At 55.0% G+C, this 12,391-nt stretch overlaps 4 protein-coding genes across 4 annotated transcripts; 2 read left to right on the plus strand and 2 right to left on the minus strand.

The window, feature by feature from the left end:
* Positions 1-261: 261 nt before the first annotated feature.
* G647_05286 (uncharacterized protein) lies at positions 262-3,981 on the plus strand (the record flags this gene model as incomplete). Its single annotated transcript, XM_008729617.1, has 1 exon — positions 262-3,981. One exon carries the CDS (start codon positions 262-264, stop codon positions 3,979-3,981), a length of 3,720 nt encoding a protein of 1,239 aa, XP_008727839.1.
* A 359-nt stretch (positions 3,982-4,340) lies between these two features.
* G647_05287 (uncharacterized protein) lies at positions 4,341-5,909 on the minus strand (the record flags this gene model as incomplete). Its single annotated transcript, XM_008729618.1, has 1 exon — positions 4,341-5,909. The coding sequence occupies one exon, from the start codon at positions 5,907-5,909 to the stop codon at positions 4,341-4,343; it is 1,569 nt and encodes a 522-aa protein (XP_008727840.1).
* Positions 5,910-7,385: 1,476 nt separating this feature from the next.
* G647_05288 (uncharacterized protein) lies at positions 7,386-9,245 on the minus strand (the record flags this gene model as incomplete). Its single annotated transcript, XM_008729619.1, has 1 exon — positions 7,386-9,245. The coding sequence occupies one exon, from the start codon at positions 9,243-9,245 to the stop codon at positions 7,386-7,388; it is 1,860 nt and encodes a 619-aa protein (XP_008727841.1).
* Positions 9,246-10,213: 968 nt separating this feature from the next.
* G647_05289 (uncharacterized protein) lies at positions 10,214-11,146 on the plus strand (the record flags this gene model as incomplete). Its single annotated transcript, XM_008729620.1, has 1 exon — positions 10,214-11,146. One exon carries the CDS (start codon positions 10,214-10,216, stop codon positions 11,144-11,146), a length of 933 nt encoding a protein of 310 aa, XP_008727842.1.
* Positions 11,147-12,391: the final 1,245 nt, after the last annotated feature.

Below are 12,391 nucleotides of genomic sequence, written 5' to 3' on the forward strand. Positions count from 1 at the left end.
GCGGCGAGGCTGGAGCATGTTGGGGCGGGAAAGTGCAGCCGAGCCGCGAACTTTGTGATGCACGCCAACAGCGCCTCGCAGTTTTGTGAAAGCAGTGTCTCCGTACTGTCGTTAACTTCCCCTCGACTTCATCCTCGCCACAGTCGCACTTGAGAGACTGGTTGTCTCGTGTCAGCTCGCATCCGACCGTCTTCCTGTGCTCCCTGTCCACCATGATTTGATCCACCTGAATCGACTGCTTCCCGTCTCCGCATAGTGACCATGGTGACAGCCGTCGCTAGAAATGGCGGCACCGCCAGCGTCACCAACGGGCTGGCTCCAGGCATTACTCCTGCGACGCGATTCTCTGACATCCCTTCTGCCATCGACATTCCTGTATCCGGCGGGCTGGAACCGGACGAAGCGGTGGAAGTCAATCTCGAAGATCACTTGGATGATCCCGACGGAATCTGCCAGGTCCTGGAGAATGAGAAAGCTGCAAAGAACTTGTGGATTACAATTGCGCTTGCCTACGCAAAGCAAGGCCAGACCGATCACGCTATTGAGATATTGAGCAAAGGCCTTCAGTCGCTGGCAAGAAGCGGCCCCAAGGACCGGTTGCCGCTGTTGGCTTGTGAAGCCTGGCTGAACCTGCAGAAGAGCAGACAAGCACCTCGTGTTCCCCCCGAGAACCAGCAAGCCGCCGACGTGAAGACCAAGGACCACTACCTCCGAGAAACCCTGGCAAACATCAACGATGCCCTGCGAATCAATCCCTCTTTCCCCCCCCTCCACCTCACCCGTGGTGTCCTCTCCCTCCTCAGAGCCTCCTTGCAAGCGTCAACCAAAACCGGTGCAGAAGCCGAAAGAACGGAACACCTGAGACAAGCGCTGAAGTCTTTCGATGACGCGCTCAAGAGCTCCGAGGGTCGTAACATGATGGCTGTCATGGGAAGAGCGAGGTCGCTCTACCTGTTGAAGCAATACGGACCCGCACTACATGCGTACCAAGATGTACTGGCCAAGATGCCGGGCCTCACAGACCCAGACCCACGGATAGGCATTGGTTGTTGCTTGTGGCAGTTGGGTTATCAAGACAGAGCAAAGATGGCCTGGGAAAGGTCCTTAGCACTAAATCCAAACTCCAAGGTCGCGCATGCCTTGCTGGGCGTCTATTATCTGCATGAAAGCGCCAAATACCCGGCATCTGATCCTCAGTTCAACGCTCTCTACAAGAAGGCTATGATCGATCACACAAAGAAGGCGTACACAATCGACAAGAACTTCCCCCTCAGCTGCGCGACATTCGCTAGCTACTTTCTATTGACTGGCCGCTACGAGACCGTGGAACCATTGGCACGGAAAGCGATTGAGCAAACCGACATCAACGCAGTCGCTAGCGATGGGTGGTATTTGTTGGCTCGGAAGGATCATAACAAGGGCGATCTGTCGAGAGCCAACGATGAGTACAACAAGGCAGACCAAGCACGCGGTGGCCTCGACAAAGGATACTTCCCAGCAAAGTTCGGTCTGATTCAGATTTTGGTCCAGACACACGATATCGCAGGGGCCAAATTCCGCCTTGAAAACCTGGCTCAGATCAACCGGCACGTCGAGGCCATGACTCTGCTGGGCTGCATCTACGCTGAAGAAGCGTTCTCATCCCAGAGCACCGCCTCGAAGGAGGACAAAACAACCGCCGCGCGCAAGGCAATCCAATTACTGGAGAGCGTCCGCAAAACCTGGAAGGACGAGAAGTCCCGGAACAAGCCCGATGAATCGGTCTTGCTTTACCTGGCGAGACTGTACGAGCAAGAGAATCCGATTGAGAGCTTGAAATGTTTGCAAACAGTTGAAGCAATGCAACTCGAAAAGATTCCAGATGAGGACAAGCCAGATCCCAACGAGGAAGAGGGGACTTATATCGCACAACTGCGTGAGAACTTGCCTCCTCAGCTTCTGAACAACATGGCCTGCTTCCTGTATGGGCAAGAATCGTACTCGATCGCTCGCGAGACATTCCAGATCGCGCTCAATGCATGTGTCAAGCTTACTGAGAAGCAGGAAGCCGAGAAGAAGGCTTTGGAAGAGGAGAAGATCGCGGCGGAAGATGTCGACAACAGTGACACTGATGCTTTGGTGACCACTATATCCTACAACCTGGCCCGGACTTTGGAGGCATTGGGCTTGATAGAGGAGGCTCAAAAGGTATATGAAGGTCTCCTTGCAAGGCACTCGGACTATACCGACGCTTCTGCACGCCTAGCTTTCATAGCCTTGGAGTCATCACCTCGAGACGAAGGTCCTCGAAAGATTCATGCCATCTATCAGAGTGACTATGGCAACACTGAAGTGAGGGCTTTGATGGGCTGGTACCATCACAGCGCCAAGAGGAAGACGAACAATCTTGCAGAAGATGCTGAAAATCGACACTACAAGCATACTTTGCAAGGCTATGACAAGCACGACCTTTACTCTCTTGTTGGTATGGGCAACGTCCATCTCACAATCGCAAGAGACATGCCTCGAAACACTGAGCAGGAAAAGGAGAAGCGGAGCAAAATGTATGTCAAGGCTTACGAGTTTTTCGACAAGGCTCTACAATTGGATCCCAGGAACGCCTACGCCGCTCAAGGCATTGCTATCGCTCTATGTGACGACAAGAAGGCATATTCCGACGCTCTGCAGATCTTCACCAAGGTCAAGGACACTCTTCGTGACTCCTCGGTAAACACCAACCTGGGCCATGTGATGACCGAACTTCGGCAGTTTCAACGGGGCATTGACAACTACGAGATTGCTCTGAGAAAAGAAGCCAAGGGAGAGAATGCACAGCTACTGGCGTGTCTGTCCAGGGCATGGCTGTTGAAAGGCAAGGCTGATAGATCCATCCCTGCTCTGAACACTGCTCTCGACTACATGAAGCGCGCACTAGCCACCCAAGCCGATTCTCCTCACTTGCAATTCAACGTGGCATTCATTCAATTCCAGATCGCTCAGCATGTCAACCAAGCCAAGGAAACGGATCGGACGCTGGAAGACGTGGACGCTGCTGCCGCTGGGCTGGAGGAGGCCATCGAGACCTTTGAGCGGGTCGCGAAGCACAAACAGCCCCCCTATCCTCGGACGGCCCTGGAGCAGCGAGCTGCTATGGGTAAGAACACGATGAGGAACCAACTTGAGCGACAACGCGTGAAGCAAGCTGCCTACGAATCCGAGAATGCCACCAAGCTGAAAGAGGCCAAGGAGAGACGTGAGGAAGAGCTTCGCAGACGCGAAGAGGCAGCCCGGAGGCGGAGGGAAGAAGAAGAAGAGCGTGCGGCCAAGATCGCAATGGAGCGGAGAAAGCTCGTCGAGGAAACAGAACGCATTGCCGAGCAGATCCGCGCAGAGGCTGCCGCAAGAGAAGCTGCCGAGTACACTGATGACGAGGAGACAGGCGAGCGGGTGAAGCGAAAGGCGAAGAAGAGAGGCGGCTCGAAACGGAAGAAGAGAGACGACGAGGACGGTTTCATCGAGGATGACGAAGACGGAAAGAGTGAACGAAGCGTCTCGAGAACCCCCATGAGTGGAACGGACGGCGAAGCTACCGCCGAAAAGCCCAAGAAAAAGCGGAGAAAGCTTGAACGAAAGAGTGCTGGGAAAGAATCGGCGCGCCGGAAGAACGAGAGCAGGTACAAGTCCTCGGCGGTCATTGTGGATTCAGATTCAGAGTTGGAAGAGGCTAGTGCTGTGGCCACGCCCGAGGGGCCTGCCGCTCATACTCCGGCGTCGGAGGCGGCGGAGAGAGACGACGATCAAGTCATGGCTGACGCACGCGTTGTCGAGGAAGAAGACGAGGTGAAGCCCAGACCTCCCGCAAGGCAGAGGAAGCAGCTTAGGACCATTGCTGACGACGACGATGACGATGATGAGGGCGAGTTTGAGGAAGCCTTCAACGCGGGTGCTGGTGGGGCTGGCACTTCTGGTGCTGCCAGCAGGGGAGACGATGAAGACGAATGATTTGTCATGGGGTGTGCCTCTCCTTAGCCTTTTGACAAGATTCTGCATAGCATGGCGATAGGCGACAGGGTGACAGGATGACAGGTTGACGGAAGAGAAAAGTTGCCAGTCTCCATCAAGCTGTGGCACTCCTGGGCATTTACCCCTGAGCAGCGTGTATTATCGTCGTATTTAACACTATTTGACCTCGGCTTCCTTCTTCTATGTTGTCAATCCCTTGGAATGTACGGAGTACGCATGTAGGGAGTGGGATGTATGTGATTATGAATGTAGATCCAAGCTCTGGCCAGATCGGACACGACCTGATCACGGGGCAGGAATTGATACAAGCGGACCACTTCTGCTTTTATTCGGGCCCGTCATTTGACCAGCGGCGTCTTCCTTCGCGGTGTGCGACCCGGCGTCCAATCTAGGGTACTACTACTCGTCGTGGCGACATCGCCCGGCACAGCACCTCTCGAGGAGGGTGTCTTCGCGCCCAACCTCTCCATCAATCTCCTGGCCGCGGGAGTCACGTTGCCGGCGGGCGTCCTTGCGCCTCTTTGGCCACTTAGCGCCACCGCGGACACGGGCGTCCTGACGGTCTCCTTGTCCTTGTCTCGCTTCTTCTTCGCCTGCCTCTCCACCATCCGTAAGTGCAGATCCTCGCGCTTGCGGATCTCGCTGATTGTAAACGGGTTGGGCGTCCCGTCCCCGACCTGCCCGGCGAGAAGATCCCTGTAGCTTGGCGCCGAAGCCGAACCGTTGGCGGCGGATGGGTCATGGACATTATTATTATTATTCTCCGGCTCATCTTCATCCACAAAGGCATACCCGTTGACTCGGGGCGTTTCGCTGCCGAGGAATTCCGAGGCAGCAGAGAAGACCTCGTTTCCTGGGCCGCCGCCGCCGCCGACGCCGCGTCGTCCGCGTTGGGCGATGATTTCGGTGTTGAGACTCGGGCTTGGTGGGACGGGGCCCGCCGCGAAGTCATCCGCATACTGGACGTGGAGAGGAGGGAACCGCGTGTTGGCGTGCACGACCTCCTTGACGCCGGCCTTGGAGGTCTGCTCCCTGACTTGCTGGACCGTCGGGATGCCGTCCTCGTCGACCGAGCTGGCCGGGAACATGAGTGTGTTGTCGGGCTTCTGGATCTTCCAGGCGTCAGGCCTCGCGGGGCGGGAGTCCACCGCACCACTGGAGATGGGGATGGGGATTAGTGCTTTCCCGCCCGCCGCCGCCGTGGCATCCCCGTCGTCCTCCTCTGCTTGTGCTTCTGGGTTTTGTTTGAGCAAGCGGGCTTCGTGCGCGGCGCGGCGGTACGCGATCTGTCGCGCCGAAGATAGTCGCTGGTCTTGGGTCCAGAGGTGCGCGTGCTTGAGACGGCGCTTTTGATTTTGTTTGTCGAGCACCGTGTTGAACGACTCGTTGTCTTCGGACGTGTATTTCGCTTGAAAGGCCCCTAGGGACAGCCTTGCCGTGTCCAGGTCCAACTGTCCGTTTCGCTTTTCTAGCCCGCTTCCGCCATCTGAGATCGCAGAACCAGCCACGCTAATGGGCGTCTCGTCGCCTGTGTTTCCCAGCGGTGTATCTTGGGCTCTTGTGGGCGTTGCCGACGGTGTACTGTCGAAGCGAGTACTTCGCGCTGCCCTCCTCTTCGCGCTACCCGCCGTCTGGGCGGCGGCCTGTCTCAGTCTGTGCGCCACTTCCGCAACCCATGCGTCGTTGCCTGATTCCAGCGCCGCAAGGTATTCGTGCTGGAGTTGGCTCTCCAACAGGCCGGGGAAGTAGTCGCGCGCAATGATGTCGGACAGCGCCTGTGTGTATTCATCCTCGTCGAGCACTTTCGGCGGCCTCTTGATCCGCTTGAACGGCGGTGGGGGCATCAGGGCCACGTCGTCGACTGAGGCCCGCCTCACGAGGGCTTGACTTGGCTGCGAGGTGGCCATGGTGGGTGATGCCTAGGTGTGTAGGAAGGGAATCGGGACACTAGCGCAACTGGTGATGCGACCGTCTAAACGGCGGACATGGGGATTTGCGACTGCCCAGTTGGTATCTTATCGACGAGGAATCGCTATACTGTTTAGTAGAACAGACAAAAGTGTGTGGGCAAGCAAATGGCTCAAGTGGTTGTTCAAAGATTTGGCTGAGCGAAGCGGATTCCATGACTCGCCGCCGTGACGTTGGGGACTTGCCACGAGTCATGCGCAGCCTCGTCGCCGCTCAGCCTGGTGTGCCTCCTACGCGTCCCGGGTTTCTCCGGCCTATTCCACATACGTCTTGGCACGAGGCTGGAATTCAAGGGAGCACGAAGTAAACTTATCGTCTTCGTGGCTGCGCACAGCCTTTGCTGTTTCCAATGGTCTCTTTAGTACGGCGACGATGCTAGCACTAGGCGCGCTGTGACTCGAAGTGGCAGAATCTCTGGCCATGCGGTCTGTACGGATCGTACGTCATGATAGACTTCAAATGCTCCCTGGAACAGCTCCGCCAATGTTATCACGATGTCCTCACCCATATCACACGCACACGACGCTGTGAGACGGTCAAGTCCTTGCACGAGTCCCCTAGGACTCTGCCACCAACAGCCTGGCATGTTGATATTGGCCAATCTCTCTTGCCAAAAACATGCATGGTCAGAGCAAGCGTGAGCTCAGCAATGGCTCAGAAGTGACGAGGTAGGGTTCAGCTCTTCGATGCCCCGTTCAGACATGCTTTGGGGTGCAACCTTGTCCGCACAACACCCTGCTTTCGAAGCGCTTGCAGCCGAAGGTTTTCGACAACAACTTCTGCTGTAACAGGGATGATCTCATCTAAAGACAGTCTGCGTTTCTCCATACCTCGTCTTTGATCCAGTTGAACAGAATGGCGCTATAGATTGCTGCAGCTTGGTCTATCGCTGTAGGTTGGCAGGTGTCCACCAAGGAGACGACCGGCTTCTTCTTGGCCTGGCAGGGACTCTTATGGGTATCAGGCCCAGCCGTGGCTGGTGCCACCACTCTGGAGATGGACGATAGTCTCCTGACAAAGGAGAATGGAATGAGCAAGCATTCGGACTTCTTGCTTTCTGAGTGACTCAGCTTGGACCGAAAAGCCCTTCAGAGTGTGTGGACTTGACGCATTCCCTTTCAAAATAAAGTAGAACGTTGTTGGAGACTCGACCTACTAGCCTCCAACCTTCTTTGCTGAACCCCAGCACTGACGCATGCCTGTAAGGCGAATGTTGTATTCCGTCCGCGGGCAAGGCTGCATTTGGCGCCAAAGGCGCCTCCTATATGCATGGAGCAGGTAGGTAAGGTTTAGCCGCCCGAGGCGAACGGTATCCGCAGCGTGTCGTTCTTGTCGGCCTGCCGGTCACAACCTGATTTCGTGTTCGACGCAGCGTTGCTGCACGAGTTGCTGAATTTCTTGCTGAACGAGCCCGGTTAGAGGACAATTGCAAACATCAACACCAAAAGCGCCACCCAATAGACATTCAAATCCGGCGTCAGCATCGAACTCGCGCTCAGATAATACGCCGCACCCAGGTAACTACAGCTGATGATACCTTCACTCTCGTTGACCCGCTTGCCATAGCTCTCCTCGAGCCCCTTTCCGGCAATCGGACACGCAAAGCCCAGGCTCGCAGGACAGCTCTGGACAAGACCATAGCAGAGATCTTCGCAGGGTAGAACTTCCTTATAAGGGCCTGGTGCAATTGAGGTGTCAATTAGCGGATTTCTTGATGAGTTTGTCGCTACGGCAGCGAGCAGCGCCTGATCCTGCCCGGGAGCTAATGACGGGTCTGAGGAGATACTGCTACCGTTGATGAAAGGTTGCCCGACATTTCTCGGTTTCAGATAGCCGGAGGGGTTGGAGTAATCCGCACAGCGTGGGATCGTGACAGCGCAGAGCCACTGTTTATACGCTCTGGCGCAATCATCGCAGTTTCTGGCAAGGGAGTATTGTGCGCTAGAAGTGGTATTGCAGGGAATTTGCTGTAGCGAGTAGTTGAAGTATTGGTACATTTGCGCGGCGTTGGAATCGTAGAGTGCCGCCAGGTCGGGCAGCCCCGTTTCAGGCGAGAATTTGTTCGGGTTTGTGGGGACTGCGTAGGCAACTTCTGAGCAGAATGACAGGTTGTACATCAATGCACAATTGCCTTCAGTCTTTGTGTTGAAGTCAATCGCTGCCCAAACTGTGCCTCCACCACCCACGACGCCTGCTCCGGATGCGGTGGAATTGCCTTCTATCACCAGCATGCCCCAGTACCTCGACGTGGCATTCAGACCCGTGATGTAGAACTGCTCCTTGGGTTTGCCGCCTATCCCTCTGTTGGTCATTGTCGCGACGTTCTGGTTGGTGACATCGTTGATTTTTGCGGCTAGCTTAGCATTATTTCGCAAGCCACAGAACGACCTTTGGATGCCAAGGATGGAGCGCTGGTCTTGGTTGGACGCGAACACACCATAGGGCGGGTCCATTTTCATCCACTCCTGGTAGACTGTCTCATTTGGAAGGGCTTGGGTGGTGTCGTTGGTGATTAGGAGAGCAGCGTGGTTGTCGCTGTCAACAAAGTATAAGTTTGGTGTCTTTGAGCTGTTGAAGAAGTGATACGGTGCGTCAATCGAGGCTGCAATCTCGTAGTTCCAGATGCCCGAGAAAGCAGTGGTGTTGGGAGCTGTTATACCGACGTACACATCATCGGTTGCGTCCACTTCGTACACGCCGTATCCGCCAATGACTGAAACCGGAGTGCCAGAGCCAGGTCCCGGTTTCTGATTTGATGGAGACAACGAAATGTACATTTCCAGCTGCGGGGGAATGGCGTCCGTCACATTTGACGAGGGCTGCAAGCAAGTGTTGATGGTGATATAGACCGTCGTGCCTGATTGCCTTCTTCTGCGTTCGTGGACCTCGGGTTCTAACTGTGTCGCCTCCACCTTCTCGCCCGGTAAACCCGTACCCGGGTCCCCATGTGGACCATCTATCACGTCTTTTGGGAACACCCAATTTTGTGTAAGGCCAATCCCAATGTTGCTGTTTTGAGGGCCGTTATTTGCGAGCGCAGACACTCCGTCCTCGGCGCGGGGTACGACCGTGTTCGTTCGCTCCGGAGCATCAAGGGCTTCACTGTCCAGGTTGAAAGCGTAATTGTGGTCTTCGGGATTCAGCTCATGTGCGTAAGCGAAATGTGGCTTCGTCAATGTCAGGTATAAAAGTAAGAGGATGAGCGAAGCCGAGAGACATGCTACAAATCTCAATTGCAGAGGGCTAAGCTGGCCAAGCTTGGGTACCAGTGGCATGGCGTCGCAGACTTGGTTCAACTGGGAATCGGAGGATCAATGAATCGTAGTGTGTTATAACGCCATATTCTGCAGGGGGCTCTAGGAGCAACGACCCCTGGCGAGACGGAAGCAGCCGGTAGGAAGAAGGGCGTGGGACTGGAACAGCCTAAATGGAGTGAAGACTTGACGTTGGACAACGAGTCAAGGTCAACGATGTTTGAGGCGCAGGCGCAGGCATGTAAGACTGGCGGCGAGGCTGAGATTCAGCCTCGTCGTGCCTTCTCGATAAGGGCCCGCCTTTCGGCGTCTGGCGCCGCGGCACGTGGGTGAGTGGGCAGCAGCAGCGGCGTCGACGTCCTTTGCGTTTGTCACAACCTTTCTACAGTAATTCACCTTCTGACCCAATCGAGGTTGACCTCTGCGCCACCAGGCCATTTTATGTGAGTCTTATTATGTGGAAGCATTCTATTCACTCTGGGGGAGAAGGAGTCGAATTTCCACCTGGTAGTGAACCGCTTGACGGGGCTGCATCGTCCTTGATACGATGGCGGCAACCCCAGCAACAGTAGCGTCAATGGCGACGTGTGAACATAAACCAGTCATCGGCTGTGCCCTGACCGCCGTGCCAGGATGTTGTGCCTGCTCCGATAAGAGACCACACGTGAGTCCCCAGGGGAGAAAGTCACTGAGTGGCGACTGCCTGGTCGAGGCTTCTGATACGAACGACTGTCTAGGAAACTGCCTATCCAACCTACATTGATGGGAGCGGCATGCGGCTCGTCGGCAAGCGCTGGCAGCGCTACTGCTGGAAATGTCGTGGTTAGTCGGTCACTTTCTTCTGCTTCCCCAACGCCGGGTCTTCAATCTACAGTCACTCACTCATCGACATATTGTTAATCTGCATTCTAGATTACTGGAATCTACAGTCTCACACATCTTCCTCCACTCGTTTGCCCTCTCGCCTGGCACCCCAGCCAACGGACAACATGGACAGTCGCCAACCCAACCCCTTCCAGATCCGCGATATCTCCCGCCAGCCGTGGTCGTTTGATGGGATGAATGAAGCGTTACAAGCTACTTTACTCCAGCCTATTGCCCCACAGGACTCACAAACTGTTGGACCTTCACCGGCTCGAAGTAGTGCCTTTCCTGGGCAACCATCGCCGCAAAGACCTTCCACCAGATCCGGCTCGGACAGATACACTTGGCACAATCCGCTCGGACGAAACCAGGAAAACGTACCACCACGCAGATCGCGGAGAGACATCACACAGCAGTCGAATCAATCCCGCAGATCACAGCAGAATGCAGGCCAAGGTGCAAACCATCACCACGTCGTTCCTTATGCCCTCGGCACACGAGAAGAAGTCCAGTCCGAAGACTATGTTAGTCCCCTGGCTACCATGTACGGCAGAGCCTGGAACCGCTATAGAGAAGCCGAAGAGCGCCGAGCCGCCAGCAGGCAGGCAAATACCGACGTGGTCGATGTGCTTGGAACCAGGCCACCGCAACTTCCAGATCCGGGTCAGCAATTCGCCGAGAGTATGAACAATATGAGACGGGTATCAGAACAGGAGTTCCGCGAAAGGATGGATGCAATCGCAGAGGCCCGCGCAGCTCTTATGAATCCACTCACAGAGCCCGACATCAATCCCATCGACTTGCAAGTGTCACGCCCACCACCGATTTCGTCGGAGGAAATGACTGCGAACATTGAGTGCAGAATATGCCACGAGCAAAAGATGGATACAATTCTGGAACCCTGTATGCACCTTAGTATCTGCCATTGGTGCTTGGAGGTGATGCGAGCCCGCGTCCGCCGGTATCGAATCGATCCTGAGAACGGTGAGAGGAGGTTGAGGTGTCCAATCTGCCGCCGTAATGTGACGCAGGCAAAGAGAATTTACATGGCTCTGTGAACTGCTTCTACAGGTCTTAGATGGTGCAAGTCATGCAGTCGAACACGCGGGAAATAGAAGATGTGGGTTGAGGTCCAGAAAAATATTCATTCTCGAGACAATCTACTCGGTGGAAAGCATCGAAACAAGAGAGAGCCTTTGTCTAAGGACAGCGTTCGTGGTGAACCGAAAGACCAGCACCTGTCATTGAAGAGGACGCGTTATACTGTATGTACCAGGCAGACACAACTAATGAACAAGAGTGCAGCGGTTGTCTCCTTGGTACATCGGACTTGTGCAGACTTGGTGCCCATCCAAACCCTCACATCCCAGCTGTGAGCTGCCTAGCTGAAGATCCCACCCGACAGGCCGACCCTTGCCAGCCTTTAAGCATATGGTATGAATGCAGATACGTACAAGACAGTTATGAGGTCCGCCGTGGTTCGAGCTTTGAACAAAGGTAGTAGCAGCAGCAGCAGCATAGTCAGTAAGGGTATATCATACTCCCAGTCCGTCATACACTCCACAAGCCAGAAACCTCGAACCTACCCATCCACCCACGCACCTATCCACTACCCTTCGACGTGAAGTGATCCGGCAAGAGACGGCAGCCCCATACAGTACAGTTGTTTCAACGTTTCCACCCCAGCTTCTTTCGGTTGTGAACCAGCCAGCAAGCCAGCTGAGCGAGTGCAGTGAGTAGAGAGTGAGTGTTACTCTGGCCACTACGGCCCCTGCCACCATCATCACTACCTATGATGGCTCACTGTGATGGCTCATTCATTCGGAACGGCCCGAAAAGGACAGTACGGTAGAAGGGTAGGGTGTCAGTGAATCTGCGATGCGAGTCGAGGCCAGGGAGTAGGTGAGTCAGTCAGTCCGTCGGTCAGTCAGTCAGTCAATTGATCAGTGAGTCGTTGATGTGACCAAATCCCTCGCGCGTGTCTACCTCCTGTAGCGTACATCAAGGGAGGTCGTGGAGGATCTACAACTATACTATTACGGAGTATCTTTCACCATTTCATGCAATACCTATCTACTCTCCTGCCTGCCTGACCGTCACGCAGTCTCCCTGTGGCCTGCCTGCCTACCTATCGTAACTCACCATTCGTGACTCATGAGTCAGGGAATCGCTACGAGGCTGCACCCAAAGTTGATTCGGTGGGCAGGGAGACGGCTGAGTGGGTATTAGGTAACGGACTGAGTGATTGACTGACTGGGTGGGTGAAGTTGAGGACAGAAGGACAGAACAAACATACGATCCCC

Source organism: Cladophialophora carrionii (genome assembly GCF_000365165.1).
Source record: "Cladophialophora carrionii CBS 160.54 unplaced genomic scaffold supercont1.4, whole genome shotgun sequence".
Lineage (NCBI taxonomy): Eukaryota > Fungi > Ascomycota > Eurotiomycetes > Chaetothyriales > Herpotrichiellaceae > Cladophialophora > Cladophialophora carrionii.